We start from the raw sequence: 16,218 nt of genomic DNA, 5'->3' as shown, positions 1-16,218 counted from the left end.
TGTTACTTTCAGGGAAAGATGCTGAGGACTGATACGCTGGTTTAGAAAGGGCGGGACCAATCTTGGTTCTACTATATGCCCAGGACCTTTTAATGAACTTTTCCTATTATAGATTAAGCAAATGATATAGAATGGGTAATTTCATACTGAAATATTATGGATGCCTGTTTTATAGATTCTAGCAAAAACAGAAAAGAAAATGATTTAGGACATTTTTTTAAAAAAAATCAGTGGCCTCTAAAGTCCAGCATAACAAGAAAGAGGTAAATATGTACAAATACCACCATCTTTATTGCATAAGTGTGCTGAGAAATCTTTTTCACTTCAAGGAGCTTCATTTTTTTATTTATCCCTCCTCTTTCCAGTCTGCTCAGCTGGCTTAGGAAATTGTTGATTTTTTCCAACAATCAGGCAGGGTGATATTCTGCAGTGTTTTAACAGGGAAAAAATTAATAATAATATTAATATTAATAATAATAATAAAATAAAATAAAAATAAAAATAAGAAGCAGCAGCAGCAGCAGCAAATGAAGAGAAAGCTCTTGAGGACGTGTCCTTTTCTACAGTTTATGACATCCAGTCTTCGTAATAGCAGAAATTCTTCAGGAGAAAAAAGTGTTGATAGTTGAGAAAAAAAAATACAAGCCATAAATACTTTTAAAAGGACGTGGGTTAGAAAATAATGCCCAATCTTGCTGCAGTTAGGTGTTTATCCCCAGCCAAAGGTGATGCCTTGGGCCTGTGCTGGACAGCCTGCTTGAGCTGGGAGGGAAGATTGTAGCATTCTCGTTCCTGCTTCTTTGTGTATATGGGGACAACGCAGAACGCCCCTTTTGTGCTAACACCATCAAAACAGGATTCAGTCCTGCTGAATGCACTGTACTTAAAAGAGACCCAGCTCTTGAAATATCATTATATATATATATATATATATATATATATATATATATATATATATATATATATGGACAGACAGACAAGGTAGCATTTTTCAGACCAACATGTGCCTTCGGCGGTGCAATGCCAAGTGATCTGAACGGGAAAAGCTTCGGTCACAGTCTGCGCACTTGAACGGCTTCACTCCCGTGTGTTTGCGGTAGTGCCTCGTCAGTTCGTCTGAGCGAGCAAATTTCCACGTGCACCCTTCCCAGGTACATTTGTATGGTTTCTCTCCTAGGGGAGGGAGCAAAAGAGAGAAAGAGGGATTAACTATTGCATTGGACTCGAAGAGGTTGGTAGGTTGTCCAGAAAATCCAGGGCTATCAGAGAAAGGCAAGTGTGTATAGTGTTTATTTATTTGTTTAAGAGACTTATACAGCCAGCCATCTTATGAGCCTTAACTCTGGATGGCTCACGGCAGCACTGATAAGGAGATAAAAGCAACAGAAGCAACATCCCCCCCATCCCAGCACCTTAAAGCTACACTCTCCAATACCTAAAAACCATGATCAGTGAGCTCTGGCCTCGCCCCATCCCAACGCCCAGGGGATACAGTTCAATGACCTTTCAAATGTGGATGTATGTTGCTATGTCTCTGCTGTCAAGGCCGAAGCCAGCAGTGACCATGGACTGGCTCTAAGGGAGATCTGGCACAGATTCCACCTATGTGCCACTGTCCAGCGCTGAAGAACTGCAAGAGATCCATCACAATGGAAACTCAACTGTTAATCGGCTGATCCCATCAATCCTGACCACTAAGGTGCTGACTGGGAGATTGAGACTTGCCAGCCAATAGCATCTTGGGATTCTGGGTTGGGTAAGACTTCTCAGCATTGGCAGGGAGGGCAGCACTCCCATATCCTCAGAAAAGCTCCTATTTTGAATTATTCATGGAGCTGGCCTTTGCTCCTATTTCTAGAATCCTCTCTCTTCCCCTTCCTTGCCACCCCTGCTTTAAAGCCAACAAAGGACAGTAAGTTGACAGCCCAGATTTCCTCAAAACTGCAAGAGAATAATAAGCAAGGGACAGGCTGAGATTTCTATCATTAGCATTGCACAACTGTCCAACAGGGAAATAAAAACAGTTGCTTCTGAGAACACCAGTTTTAGTGGTGAGATCCTGGATGGAAATGACCACAATACATTAATAGTAGCAACAGTGTGGGCTGTGGCCCCACTGTGGAGTTCTTCCCCTCTCCAATAGCCAAATATGGACAGATGATTGGAAGATTTTAATTTGTATCTGGATGTCCACTGCACTGGGTCCAGGAATTTGGCAGCTGGAAGAAGAACAGGCCTAAACTACATGACAGATGGCGGGCTCTTTTTGACATGTACTATGACCTACCCTCACCACAAACAGCTGGCCAGCTATGCCACACAAATGAATCAGGATTTCATATGACTTGGCAGAAGGTCCCTGTGGAATCTTTAGAGGCAACCTAAGGAAGGAGCAGTGCAAATCAAGAGGGAAATGTAACACTGAAATGCCAGTAGCCCATGTGTTTAGACTAAAATTATTAAATATTTTCAGCACATATTATTTAATCTGATGCTCCTCCATTTGTTCTCAAGTCAGAAAACTAAATAGACAACACACTTAAGCTAAGATAACAGCATATAAGAAACAAAGGCCCCAGCCTGCCTCTTCTCCTTTCTCTACAGACTAAAGACCAAAGCTTGGTCAACTTCAGGGAGTGAAATTAAGAGGCAGATAAAATTTCCCTCCATTTAACTGGACTCCTAGTGACTCCTTCGCCACATCCATACAGTTTTCTTGTCGATAATATTGTGGTGGCTTGCTACTGATGCCTTCTGGGATGACTTCTGACTTTTCTGGAGGACTCCCAACCATATCTAACCAGGCTTGTCTCTGCTTAGCTGGTGAACCCCACAAGGTTAGCCAGATGGTGCTACCTGTTCACCAAAATCCATCTTGTCATTCACATGTTTATTGGGAAAGAACACGTACTAAGAAGCAGTAAAGACCAACTTTTTACTAAGTCTCTGCCTATCCATTTCTCCCTATACCATATACAGTATATATTTATACTGGCACTGCTTGAAAGCCTGGCTTGATCAGATGATGGCAATTCTGCTCCAGTTTCCTTTTTCCAGTAGCGGTCAGCGAAAAAGCCCACTGACCAGGATAAGAAGGACAGCCCCAACTAGTGGTTGTTTTCCAGGAAGTTGTATCCATATGGATTCTGCCTCTGTGCATTTAGTTCTCAGCTCTTTTATTACTACAGTTACTACCTGTTGACACACCTATCCATGAGTTTGTTAAAGCATTGTTTGAAAGTGATTCCAAATGCAAATCCTGAATTATATGAAGAAATATTTCTTCGTACCTGTCCTCAACTCCCTACCTATCAGATCTACCCAAGGAATCCATGCACAAGACATGTGACAACTTGTAAGGTTATTGTAACAATCAGAGTTAACCTCAGGCTGGAGAATCACCTGAACCCAAGTGGAAATTCAGAGGTTGTACAGGCTGGAGTTGATGAGAGATTCAGAATTGCGATAAATGGATAGGGAACCTTGTCTCTGACATTGGAAGGACCTCGAGCCACATTTGCCACACCTGAATTTCTTTCAGTACATGTGGTCTCCTCTTCATTACGTGGACAGAAATCTTGACAATTCATTCGATTCAATGCTAAGAAAAATAGTCCTCATGCTAACTGGCTTTGGCTTACGAAGCAGATGTTTAGACCTTGTGTAACAATTTAGTTTAACGTCCAAGGGAGGGGTATGGAACTTCTAGGCCTCAACAAATTCCTCCCCATCCTTGTCTAGCAAGTCTACGTTCTTTAGGACCAAGAAAGGGAAGGCATCAGAAACCAGAAAGGGATGGGGTGGGGAACAAACAGTGAGAAGAAATAGACGCAGTTTATGATTACAAACATGTTGCCCAACACAATCCAATAGGAAGTCTTGAGAGTGCCGTTTCAGCAGCTGGAGGACACAGGATAACCTTTTGCCCCAGGAAAGAATTTACACTGGATGATGATGATGAAGATGATGATGATGATGATGATGATGATAATAATAATAATACCTTTAAGGCCAGGATAGGTGCCCTACCTTCTGTTTTTTTCCCTGTTATCATGGCCACAATCCAAAATATGCTTTATATTTTCATCACATGGGATCTCGAGTGCTTAAATCTGTGCTGGATTGTGACTCATATGTTTGTATGTTCCAGAATCAGGAGTTTTCCCTAGCAAAACTCTTGGCCTTCCCTGCCAGAACGATCCATTTCCCATGTCTTTGTTTGCTACTACTGGATTAAGTGCCCCCTGGGCAGAAAGGAGGGATAAAAAATGGGTAATGAAACAATTTAAAAGTCTTTCCACTAGCAGTAGTAGGACCCCCCACACCACTCCAAAATTGTCCGTTTTTTTAATGGATTAACTGTGATTTTTGTTGTTGTTGGTTGTAATACTTTTGTACTTATTTTGCACTGTTTTAATTCTGTTAACTGGTCAGAGTACAGCAACGTAGGGAGGGATCTACGTCTAGTCATTTATTAAATCCACAGCTTCCCAAGAAGTCTGCTGATGACAGTCCTGTCACATGAGCTGCTTCAAAGGAAGGCATTTGTCATAATATACCGAGTCCCTGCCCACTGGATGACGGTTTTATCCTGGGTCCCTGCCCACTGGATGACGGTCATGAACGCTCACCGATCTAAACCCAGGTCAGAATCTCTTCCATACTGGAGGGGGCGTATCTTCACTCAGATCCTCTGGTGTGCCAAACCAGTTTGGGAAACCAGCATTAACACAAAAGTAACTGGGACTCACTGGGTTGGCTGCCCAGAGCTTAAGACCACCCAACGCCTGCCCTTTAATATCGGCTGCACCGCCTACACTATGCTGTTCAGGCACTTTCAGCTGATAAAGGTGCAGTAAAGTCAGAGCTCAGCAGGCAGAGTGTAAGCTATAATAAGCCATAATTTGCAGGTTTGATCCTAACTCATTGAAGATCTTAGTCATTTCAGCAGCTATTTTTAATATAAATATTTAACATTTTCCCCAAACAACCTCTAAACATGCCCACATACTGAACTCCCATTAATTACTGTTGTTAAATGATTTTCACCACACCCATCTTCTTCCCAGAGCCCAAGATAGCAGGATTAGACTGGAGCATGACCTTGGGACTTAACGAAATTTAATTAACATGTGCAGCCAGCTCAACCACCGAACAAAATCCAAAAGGCCAATCTTTCAAGCGCTGCTCTTCCCTCCACTCAGCGAGTGGGCGCTCTTAAAACGCTTATAGCTATGCAGGTGACTGACTGCATTCTGGGTCATGTCCCAAATTCACTCCATTTGGACCATAAAGATGTTTTAAAAATAAAATTGATCCACAATTCGGGCATGTATACACAGGACTGGGATATCTGGAAGGGGCTAAGAAGTGGAGCAGCTGCTAAGAAGAAGGGATCAGACCCACAACACCCAGGTTATGCTGGTGATCAACAGCTAATGCAACTAAGCTCTTTCCTGCCTATTACAGTATAATAATGTAGAGGACCTTGGGATACTGGGAAACCAGTATCACCTTGGGCTGGATGAAGCCTTTGGTGACATGGAGGTGATCTGGTGTAAGGATGAAGCCCTCTCCTCGGTGTTTCAAGAGGACACTCTTCTTCCCTTGGCAGGACATGGGCCTTTGCACATGGCTAGTAGTGAGGAGATGGGATGATGTTGTTTGCTTTGCTTAACACAACCTTCAGAGAAGGTTGCTTCTCAACCTTCAGAGAAGCTAAAGACCATTTTAAAGATTAATACAGCATACTACAGACCTTCTCATGTTGGACAAGGAGCTGCCTTCCACAGTTTCCACAGCACAAGGGTCTTCTAAAGAAGTATTATGATCAGCACTGCTAGAAACCCTTTAAGGAGAGTGGGCCTGTGAGCAGGCACAAACGCACCAATATTGTTCAAAGGGTCTCAAGTAAGTGGAAGGATACAGCTTTTTGCCAGCCTTCCCAAGCTGTAGCTGATATTGTCCTAATGTAGATTTCTAGGCTGCATTGTCCATTCTGCCTGGTTCAAGAGAAGGTCCTATCTACTGGCTTTACTAAGAGATCAGCTTCAAAAAAGCTGAAAAAAGTTCAGCAGGATGCCCGAGTTGGCTTCTTTCCTCCTTCCTCCTGTGCCACTGATCTATCTAAGCAACTCTGGCAGGCTTTCGGCCAGAGGAATTAAAAAATGAATGAAAAGGAACCTCTGGATTACTGTCCAATAATGTGGACAGCGTTCTCAGATTAATTTGGGTGGGAAGCCAAATGATTTCCCTTTTATTTAAAAAATTGCAATCCATCTTGTAATCATATCAAAAGATTCCCTCTAAGGATTTGCCTCTAAGCATGAATAACAAACATGAACGGCTGAAATGGGTTTTCCAGTCCTGGAGAACTGTTCTTTCCCCATTCTGATAGACCTGATGTCAGACTGGTCAATATAGAAGCTGCACTGACTGGGTGCAGAGTGATTATTTGAGCTTCAGCAGGTTTCCAAAGAATGACTGAGCGCCTTACAAAAGATATCATCCAGGATACTGGGGCAGGAGTCTGCTGGTGTGACCGAAGAAATTTACTTGCATGCATGCCAGTGCTGGCCATCACCTGCCACTCATCCCTTCTTGGCATCCAAAGACACACAAGCTCCAGATCAGTGTTGGGATGGGAGTTCATATGTTCACATGATCTATGCATTCCACGCAGTTAAAAACAAAGATGGCGAGTAACTAGGTCTTACAAAGGGGCTCACTTTACAGATGCAAAAAACATCTGTACATCGGAAATTTGTACCTTGAAAAAATTCCATACAGCAACAAATACAAGGTAATATTAGAAATGTTTTGGATATTCTGGAGTATTTGGAGCAACACAATGAAAAACAAGCTGTGTTACAAGACACAAAGGAGAGAGGATGATTGGGTTTACCAGATTTGAAATTGTATTTTGCAGCTTGTTGTTTGGTCTGGATGAAAGAATGGGTGTTGCTGAGACACAAGAGAGTTTTAGAGTTAGAAGGCCACAACCTGAGGTTTGGATGCCATGGATACTTATGGTACGATAAAGTTAAAATTAATGTGGATTTTATAAATCATTTTATTAGATGTGCCATATTGAGAATATGGAATAGATATACACCCAGGCTGTGCCCAAAAACATATCTGTGGATCTCAGCACAAGAAGCATTTTATAGATGAGAAATAATAGGCAAAGATGAATGGTTAACATATTGTGAGATACTAGAATTTTACTAGGTAAAGGTAAAGGTTTTCCTTGACGTAAAGTCCAGTCGTGTCCGACTCTAGGGGGCGGTGCTCATCTCCGTTTCAAAGCCTTGGAGCCGGCGTTGTCCATAGGACACTTCCAGGTCATGTGGCCGGCATGACTCACGGAACGCCGTTACCTTCCCGCCGAAGCGGTACCAGTTAATCTACTCACATTTGCATGTTTTCGAACTGCTTGGTGTGCAGGAGCTGGGATTAACAACGGGAGCTCACCCCGCCGCGCGGTTTCGAACCGCCGACCTTCCGATCAACAGCTCAGCGGTTTAACCCGCAGCGCCACCGCGTCCCCTAGAATTTTACTAAGGGAAATATAAAATAAAATCAAGAAAACAACTAGCGGCAGAAGGATATAGTTGTCAATGGTTTTCCCATCTACAGTTATCAGAAAGATTCAAAATGGAGAAAAAGATTATGGTATGGAGCAAAGTAGTACAGAATTTGAAGTACAATTGTGTACTGATGAGGAACGCGTAATTGCTAAAACTTATAAACTTTTCTTGAAATTTGAAACAAACGAAGAACAGATTAAAAATGCATGATAAAGTGGGCTAAGAATTTTGGTAATTACATACAGATGGATCAATGGGAAAATATGAGACTAAAAGGGTTGAAATTTACATTATGTTATGATCTTAAAGAGAATTTTTATAAAATGATTTATTGTTGGTACATGACGCCAGAGAAATTATCTAGATTGTATAAAGCCATTTCAAATGTATGTTGGAAATGTGAACAACATGAAGGGACATTTTATCATGCTTGGTTGACTTGTAAAAAAGCTAAAAAAAAATGGATTCAAATACAGATGTTGATGAAGAGAAATTTAAAGATTAATATTCAATTGAAGCCAGAACTTTTCCTAAGAGTGATGGATACACAGTTAGAAAAGCGTCATGGAAAATTATTTCAGTATATGATTATTGCAGCGAGATTATTATATGCACAAAGATGGAAAGATTTGGTATTATCCACCATGGAAGAACAGTTGGTGAAATTGACAGAACTTGCTGAGAGGGACAAACTGACTTCTTTGATTAGAGAAAGACAATATCTACATTTATTGGTGACTGGAAACCCCTTATGGACTTTTTGCATAAAAATGAAAAAAATGAACTTGTGATTTATGGTTTTGATGATTAGACGGGATAGGTTACGGAAAGAAGAGAGTCATGATGTAACTTTAGAGAGAGAGGTTAAAATATAATTTTACTATTTGCTGTGACAAATATCAGAAACTACTTCTTTATATCTTTCTCTTTTTTCCTACTTCTACTTTTTTTCTTACTGCACTTTTAGCTTTTTTCTTTTATTTCTCTCTTTCCTTTTCTCTGTTCTTATTATTGCTGTTAAAACTTCCAATAAAAAAGAAAAAATTCCAGACAGCAAAATGATGGGCACATTTCTGTCGGCAAAAAGCCACATTTAACATGGGGGAGGGGGGGTTGCCAGGCAGCTGCAAGTGGCAAGACTGGATCACATGTGGGGGAGCTGAATATTAGGCATTCTCTTTTAAGACTCTTTTCAGCTAGAAGAAAAGTCTTCAGGTCAAGCTCATAATTACACAAAAGTGTGATGCAGCTTTCTTCCAGGATATAGTTTTTTAACCAGTCTAGCCAATAAGCCTGGAATTTGCAGGTGGTTCCCCATCCAGGTATTAACCAGGTAGTACCCTGCTTAGCTTCTGAGATCAGCCACAGTCAACTAGGTCCCAATGATTTCATGCTAATTTTAGGGCTTACTGTACAGTCCTTTTGTGTTTCCTATTTCAAAATGGCTATGAGTGTTCAGCAATTATATTCAACAGAAATCCTGGAGCTGACAAAAATGGGGATTATGGGTCACATATAACCCCAGGAACCCCAGGTTTTCCATTCTGTTAAATGACAAGGGTTCACACTATTTTAATGAAGCTACCACAACTTAGGATGGGAAGAAACTTTGGGTTTACAAGTGTACTGCTTCCAGGTATAAAACAATGGCTTAATAAATCACAACTCTGAGCATGTGAATTGCACCAAATACATCTTAAATTACATCAGCTTCCTCATGAATCACTTCACTTCTTGAGAGCCTTTGTTTCAGCAGACTTGGGATATGCAAATATGGGAGATGAATGGGCTGAGTCATCCCATCTATTTGCAGAAAGTATTGATTTGGGGCCACTTAGTACTACAGAAACAACAAAACATACAAACACATTCTCTTTAGTACATAAGTATATGTTAAGCAAGCCCTGGGAACTCTGTTCTAAGAACAGGATGGTGCCTTCATCATCCAGCATTGCTGAACTTGGGGAAAAGACCCAGAAGTTGCAACAATTACTTCTTTTCCTTGTTCTGTTGCTGACTCACAAGAACCCTGAGAAAGTTATGAAATGATACATAAGAATCAGAAACGAAAAAGGAAGAATGCTCTGCTATACTCCTGGTGGGAAGGGATTCACTTCAGGGACGGTTCTCCACCCAGCACACCTTTCCTTCGGTTCCCTCCCCTCCTCCATTTCCTCATCCATCCACTGAAGTTGGCCAACGCTACAGAAGATGAGGCACGGATCCACCAAAATTGCCGTAGAAACCTGGGAGGAGACGCTGTCCACTGAGCAAGAAGAACGCACTTACCCCTGGGACTTTTGTCTCAAATCTGTGCAATTCTAACTCAAGTGAATCCACAAGTAGGCTTTAAAGTCCCAGATGTGCCCAACTGCCTTCCCTTTGGCAGGTATTGGCCACCCTTGTTTTAACTTGGCTGGAAATCAGTTAACCATTTTTAAGGTTATGGGACTGGGTTGTTACTGGTAATTCATCCTTTTCAAACTCTGGCTGTTCTGCAGTGTTTTGATGCTAGCACATTTTAACGCTGTGCTGTGTTTCATGAATTGGAACATACTTTGTAAGGTAAATGTAGCCCAGAGGCCTCTCAAAAAAACCTCTAAACTGCACACATACAGCATTTTGTAGCCGTTGGTTCCCTTTATTCTGGGAATGGCAGTTTGGTGAAGTGGGTGAGAAATTATGTTCCTCAGAGTCCCGTGGACAGAAGGAGTAGCTATTAAATCAGCTAACGCTGACAGAAAAATAAAAACAGCCAGAGCCGGTACAGATACTGTGGCATTGCTATGCTCTTACTCTTTTCTTGGCTCCTCCAGTCCTCCTATTTAGTATTCCTATTTTTGCATTTGTGAGTTTCTATCAAGGTAGTTCAGCCACGAAACCAGCAACAATTCACAAGGCTTGTCTTGCTTGAGAAGCATAAAAGAAAACATGCCCAGAAAACAAAATACCCAGAACCAACTTTCTCCTCTGTTTGCACAGAGAAAACAAGTTGATGCAAATTCCTTAGATTATTCTGCAGTGCTTACTCAATCATATGCACTCCACAGTCAATTCTAAATACCGAGTTGCCAAGCGGGTTACTCGTTCAGGTGTTCAGAGGCAGCCTTGTTTCTGGGGCTGAATCTCTCTCATTCCAGATTGCACAAAGGCACCCTCTACAGAGAGTCTCCTGTTGAGAAAGTCTGGATGTTTGGATTTTAAAGAAGATTACCTGGAAAGCTGCTTCTGTTGATCTAACTTCTCTCAAGACAATGACGCACTGAGGTTTAGCCAGTTGGAATCACTTCCTTTCCAGGGCGGTTATGAGTTAGAACGCCTTGATGGAAAATTAATTTTTACGTGCAAGTCACCCAGGGAACAAGCAAACACAAATATCTGTTCCACTCCCCAGACACATGAAAAATGATTGAGTCACAATGATGGCTTGAAAAAGACAATGGCCAAAGTCAAGTCAAAAGTGGGCAGACACCTCCTTTTCATCTTAAATCTCTCCTACAGAGTCCCAACCCTCCAGGGCAGATTTTCAAGGGAGCTATGAAAAAAGGGGGGCTGTCCCCACTGCTCTGCTGAGGGAGCCATTCAGACGGAGGGGTGTTTGTCTTTTGTGAAGAGCTGATGGTCTTTATTTATTTATTTATTTGTCTATCTAATTTGTCCCTGCCCATCTCCTCCCGTCGGTTTACAGTAATCAATTAAAACAACAATAATAAAATCCACAACATAAAATTACAACAATAAATAATATAAATAAGAATAAAAAATAAAAAAGTCCAAGTGGCAAAAGATGAAGGAGACATAATTCTTGGAGGCTACTTCAGTCTCAGATCCCCCAGACTTGTAGTTTTCAAAAATGACTGGAGAAAAAAAAACACCCAACTTCTCTAAGAAAATACTGAAACTTCTTTTCTGAAAGGAAGTCAGGTTCTACCATTTGAATATTACTATGCCAATAGTTTTGGTAGATACTAATAAAAGGATTGGTCCTTACTTTGTGGCAGGTGCAGAAGCAACTGACTTCTCTGGGACGAGTAGCACCTTTTTTAGAAAAGACACTCGATATCTTTTTCCTAGGAACATTTAAGGGATGAGCAAGACTGCAAGTGATTGCAAGCATAAAGAAAGGACAATTGCTCTCCGCCATAACAGCTCAACGGAAGCTCCATTTCTTGAAGCAGCCCATCCTCCAAGGAGGACACAGTATTGATGTCCCTGCCAGGAGCTTCCCAAGAGCTGTTTGTTCCTGGGTGCCCCAGGCCTCTGGGTCACTTTGCTCAGGAGGAGGACACTTCTTACACACTGAAGCTGGAGTGCAAAAAGCGTGCTCTCCACTAGTTTGGTCCAGTGGTTAAGGCACCAGGCTAGAAACCAGGAGACTGAGAGTTCTAGTCCCGCCTTAGGCACGGAAGCTGGCTGGGTGACCTTGGGCCAGTCCCTCTCTCTCAGCCCAAGAGCCAATCAGGCATGGTAGGAGTGTTCTAGTCCTGCCTTAGGCATGAAAGCCGGCTGGGTGATCTTGGACCAGTCACTCTTTCTCAGCCCAAGAGCCAATCAGGCGTGGCATGAGAGTTCTAGTCCCGCCTTAGGCGTGAAAGCCGGCTGGGTGATCTTGGACCAGTCACTCTTTCTCAGCCCAAGAGCCAATCAGGCGCAGTAGGAGAGTTCTAGTCCCGCCAGGCCTGAAAACCAGCTGGGTGACCTTGGGCCAGTCCCTCTCTCTCAGCCCAAGAGCCAATCAGGCGTGGTAGGAGAGTTCTAGTCCCGCCTTAGGCGTGAAAGCCGGCTGGGTGACCTTGGGCCAGTCCCTCCCTCTCAGCCCAACACACCTCACAGGGCTGTTGTTGTGGGGAAAACAGGAGGAGGAAGGAGTATTAGGGATGTTCACTACCTTGAGTTATTTATAAAAATAATAAAGGCAGGATAGAAATTAAAAATAAAAAAATATTCCCTCCCCCTGCAAAACTGAGGAATGCCACCTAGTGACATTCGAATACCCTGCAGCCCTTTTCCCTCTATTCTGCTTCAGGAGCAGGCAGGCCCTGGGGCTACCTGGCTGGAGCTTGGAGATGGAGCCAGGCTGGGCCTGGTGACCGCTTGGATGAGACACCTCACCCCAGCAAGAGTGACCCAGCTTCACAGGGCAGCCATGAAATCTTGCATGGCTGTGTCCACGTAACCCTCTGGAACAGAAATAGACAACAGGGCATCTTTATGTGGGTGGACGGTGGGGTTTCTGTGATATAACAGTTTCATATTATTTTGGTAATTTTGTGAAGACTAAGCAACCTAAAACTGTAACAACAATAAACATGGAAAGTGGCACCACTCAGCTTCTGGAGCTCTCAAACTGAGAGGAGCAGACCTCCAGTTCAATTGTGCACCCAGTTCTACAGACTTGCACCTTCCCCGATTGGCTCAACTGCAACTCTCCTGTTTTACCACGGCCTAGCCTGTCTGGGGATGCGGGGAATTTTAGTCCAACGTCTGCTGAGTAGGTTCCCCACTCCTGCCATCCATGTCTACTTTGAAGCCAACCCTGCCGAGAAGGTTCACTAGATGCAAAAGGCACTTGTAGTCATGCTGTTGGACCTAAGTGAAAATGCAACTTTTCCACCGATGCTCCAATGCTACTTCCCAACACTCCTGTCTACAGACAGACGACTGATCACCAAACTATGGCACAGGACCCACATTCTGGCATGTTTCTCCTGCTTTGTGTTATCAGAGTTTGGTGTAAGTTACTGTACAAAGAACAATAACTTAACACAGCCTTGTACACAAGCTTACTGTCTCATATTAGGAGTTATTTGGTGACTCACTTGCCCAAATTTGAGACATATTTGTTGAATGAAATTGCTGCTGGATTTTGACATTCTGGCTTGAACAGCTGCATGTATATAGTAATTTGTATAATAACTAAATAGTTGAATTTGTGACATATTTACTGATTAAATGTGCTTTATACCTTAATTAAGGAGAAACTGCTGTATATCAGTCCACAATCAGCTCCGTAAGAAGAGAAGAAATAGCTTAAATGTGCCTATTTTTGTGAGGTACAAAGTGAGCTGAAATATACATTAGGCACGGCTCCCACACAGCTGTGGAACCCAGTTTTTAATCTTGTTCTAGGAATGCTTGTGGGCTGCAGTTCTAGAAGTCAAGATGTTATGCAATATTTTGGAGAAATCTTACTTTTTGAACATCCTGAAATCATCAGTGTTTCTGTGTGCCACACACGCAGACATAAACACACACACACAACTATTTGGAAAGCCAACGATCACTGTTGCAAATCTTTCCCTAACAGCCCAATGGAATCATCCCAGGCTCTCGCAAGAACAATATAGGAATCTGTCTCACTGGGCACCACATCGTAGCTACAGAGCAATAATTCTTCACAACTGGCCTCTTGTGAATTCCTGCAAACTTCATGACCCCATTTTTATATCCACACATTAATCTGAAGCCACCTTAGTGAAAGAAATGGAGCCTGTTTGACAAAGCTTATTTCCTCAATATTGTCACTGTGTCTCCCCAGTGAAAACACCAGTAGAGTGACCATCGCTTGGCCACCTGCATAGATTTTGGCAGACGTGTTTCAAATCTTGTATGAACTGTATAGCAAAGGATTTGTGACACTGTCAATATATGTCTCAACTGCAGTATGGGCTGACATTCACTTTCTTCCATTTCTAGAAATCAACCAGGAATATGTCCTTTCAGAATGCTACAGCCTTAAGCCAACTGTGTTGGCTAAAGAGACAAATAAACAAGCATTCAATTCCTGATCACCAATTTCTCATTTCCCAAACTGTGGGCAAATGCTGCTGTGGAAACACTTCTTTATTATGGATTCTTATTTTTTGGAATTCCAACTTTTATCCCGTGATGTCAGCCATCGATCTGGCTAATTCATGGAAAATAATTTTCTTACGTAGCGACTTTTTGCCTCTTGCAGAAGAAAATCCAAACTGGGCTTTACTTGGGATTTGGACTAAATGACAAAAATGACACTGATTGCCCCCAAGCTGCAAGGCTCTCAGTTCCCCCACAACAGAACACAACACAACACCCCACCCCACACCCCACCTGCTTCTAGGCACACGCTTTTTTTGCAATGGTTTGGCTGGGCCTGATGATGTCACCTTCCAACCTGGTTGAAAGGTTGCTGTGGGACCAAGCGGGGTTGCAATGGCCCACATGAATTTGTGGAACTGGCTCTAAAGAAAGGCAGAGAAACTCCAGAACAAGACCAGCCCTAAAGGATTAGCAAGAGAGAATGATGTGTCTCCATTCTGTCAAATCAAGGGATTACCAGGCAAGACAATTTCTAAAAGCCAGAGTAGACAAAGCGTATTAAGAAAACAAAAGGCCCTGAATGGCACTTAAAGGTCACAGAACAAGTAGAACTTACTTCTCCTGTCTCTGGTCATGGGTTTTACCTGGACTTCCATCTTTTCAACAAAAAAGGGCCTGAACAAAGACTAATGACAGGTGCCATTTCTTATTCAAATAATATGTGGAGTAACTGTGGAGTCTCAGGAATGCAGAGTTTGAACAGGCTCAGACTAAACAAAATGCCAACATTCTCCTTTCAAACAGCACCTCAAATGTATGAAAAATGAGAAGGGAATGGCAGGGCCATTGCTGTCAGAGCAGAGACTTGTTTGGAAGACTTTGTTCCGGTGACTTTCCTCCGTTGCCCACCTGCAATGTGGGAATAACAACAGTCCAGGACTGTCATAAGGACGATGGGAAAGGCTGATGCGACAAGGATAATGCAAAGCGTGGGCCACAACGCAGGGACGACCATTCCGCTCAAGAGTCAATTTATGACCCAATTTTGCAATAATGAAGTGGCTGCAGCTTCCTTTAGCTTGTACATGCTGAGACTCATATTCTTTAGCTGTTCTGAAAAGAACTGAGTACCAAAAGAATACAACAATGCTGATCCTGCAACATCCAAAACTTAAAAGTATGCCCTTGACTGAATTTGCCTGAATTCTATGCACGTTCTCTGAAGGGCCTGCTGTGTCTGCTATCATGCCTGAAAAGAGAGGGACTGGGTTCAAATGTAAATTGACCCACTACAGAGGCTCTTTTCTTGTTTCCTTCAACAGAAGCCACATTCAGCAGCTCCAGACTAGAACATTATGGAAATGATATCAATATTATTTCCATAGGTTTGTATAGTTCAGGGTGAGGTGGCCTGGTTCTGTTTTATGCAAAGCTCTTGAGCCAAGTCACAGGGCTGTAATAAGCCATGTGAAGTTGCTGATGCTACTTCCCAGGAGCAGGACCTGGGAAGAAAGCCTTCAAGTTTGGGTCTCTTTCTCCAAGAGGAGCAACTCTCTGGTTTGGGCTCTACCTCAGCCAGATTATGGAAGGTGTTCCTCTCTTTCACGTGGGAAGAACCAAGACTCAGACTGTTGGTTCACAGGCCATAATGTGGTTTGTCAAATCCTTTGTTCTGAACTCCACTGAGATCTTCACTTTTGAAAAATGGACCTCTCATTGGTGAACCTTCTCTGTTACAGGCTAGGAACACTGGAGATGCTACATAAATAAAATTCTCCTCATGAAGAATACTGCAATGGAACTGCAAAGTTAACCCTAATTGTCCTTTTAA

At 42.5% G+C, this 16,218-nt stretch overlaps 1 protein-coding gene across 1 annotated transcript in view; it reads right to left on the bottom strand.

Annotated features, from left to right (window-relative positions):
• Positions 1–268: 268 nt before the first annotated feature.
• The window catches only part of KLF12 (KLF transcription factor 12), a 109,087-nt gene continuing 93,137 nt past the window's right edge, over positions 269–16,218 (bottom strand). Inside the window, exon 7 of the mRNA XM_063304349.1 lies at positions 269–1,173. Coding sequence (XP_063160419.1) covers positions 992–1,173 — 182 coding nt within the window. The 3' untranslated portion in view covers positions 269–991. The remainder of the gene's footprint in view (positions 1,174–16,218) is intronic.

Source organism: Candoia aspera, chromosome 5 (assembly GCF_035149785.1).
Source record: "Candoia aspera isolate rCanAsp1 chromosome 5, rCanAsp1.hap2, whole genome shotgun sequence".
Taxonomy (NCBI): Eukaryota; Metazoa; Chordata; class Lepidosauria; order Squamata; family Boidae; genus Candoia; species Candoia aspera.
The sequence above is the reverse complement of the archived record's forward strand: the minus strand, read 5'-3'. Positions and strand labels throughout refer to the sequence as shown.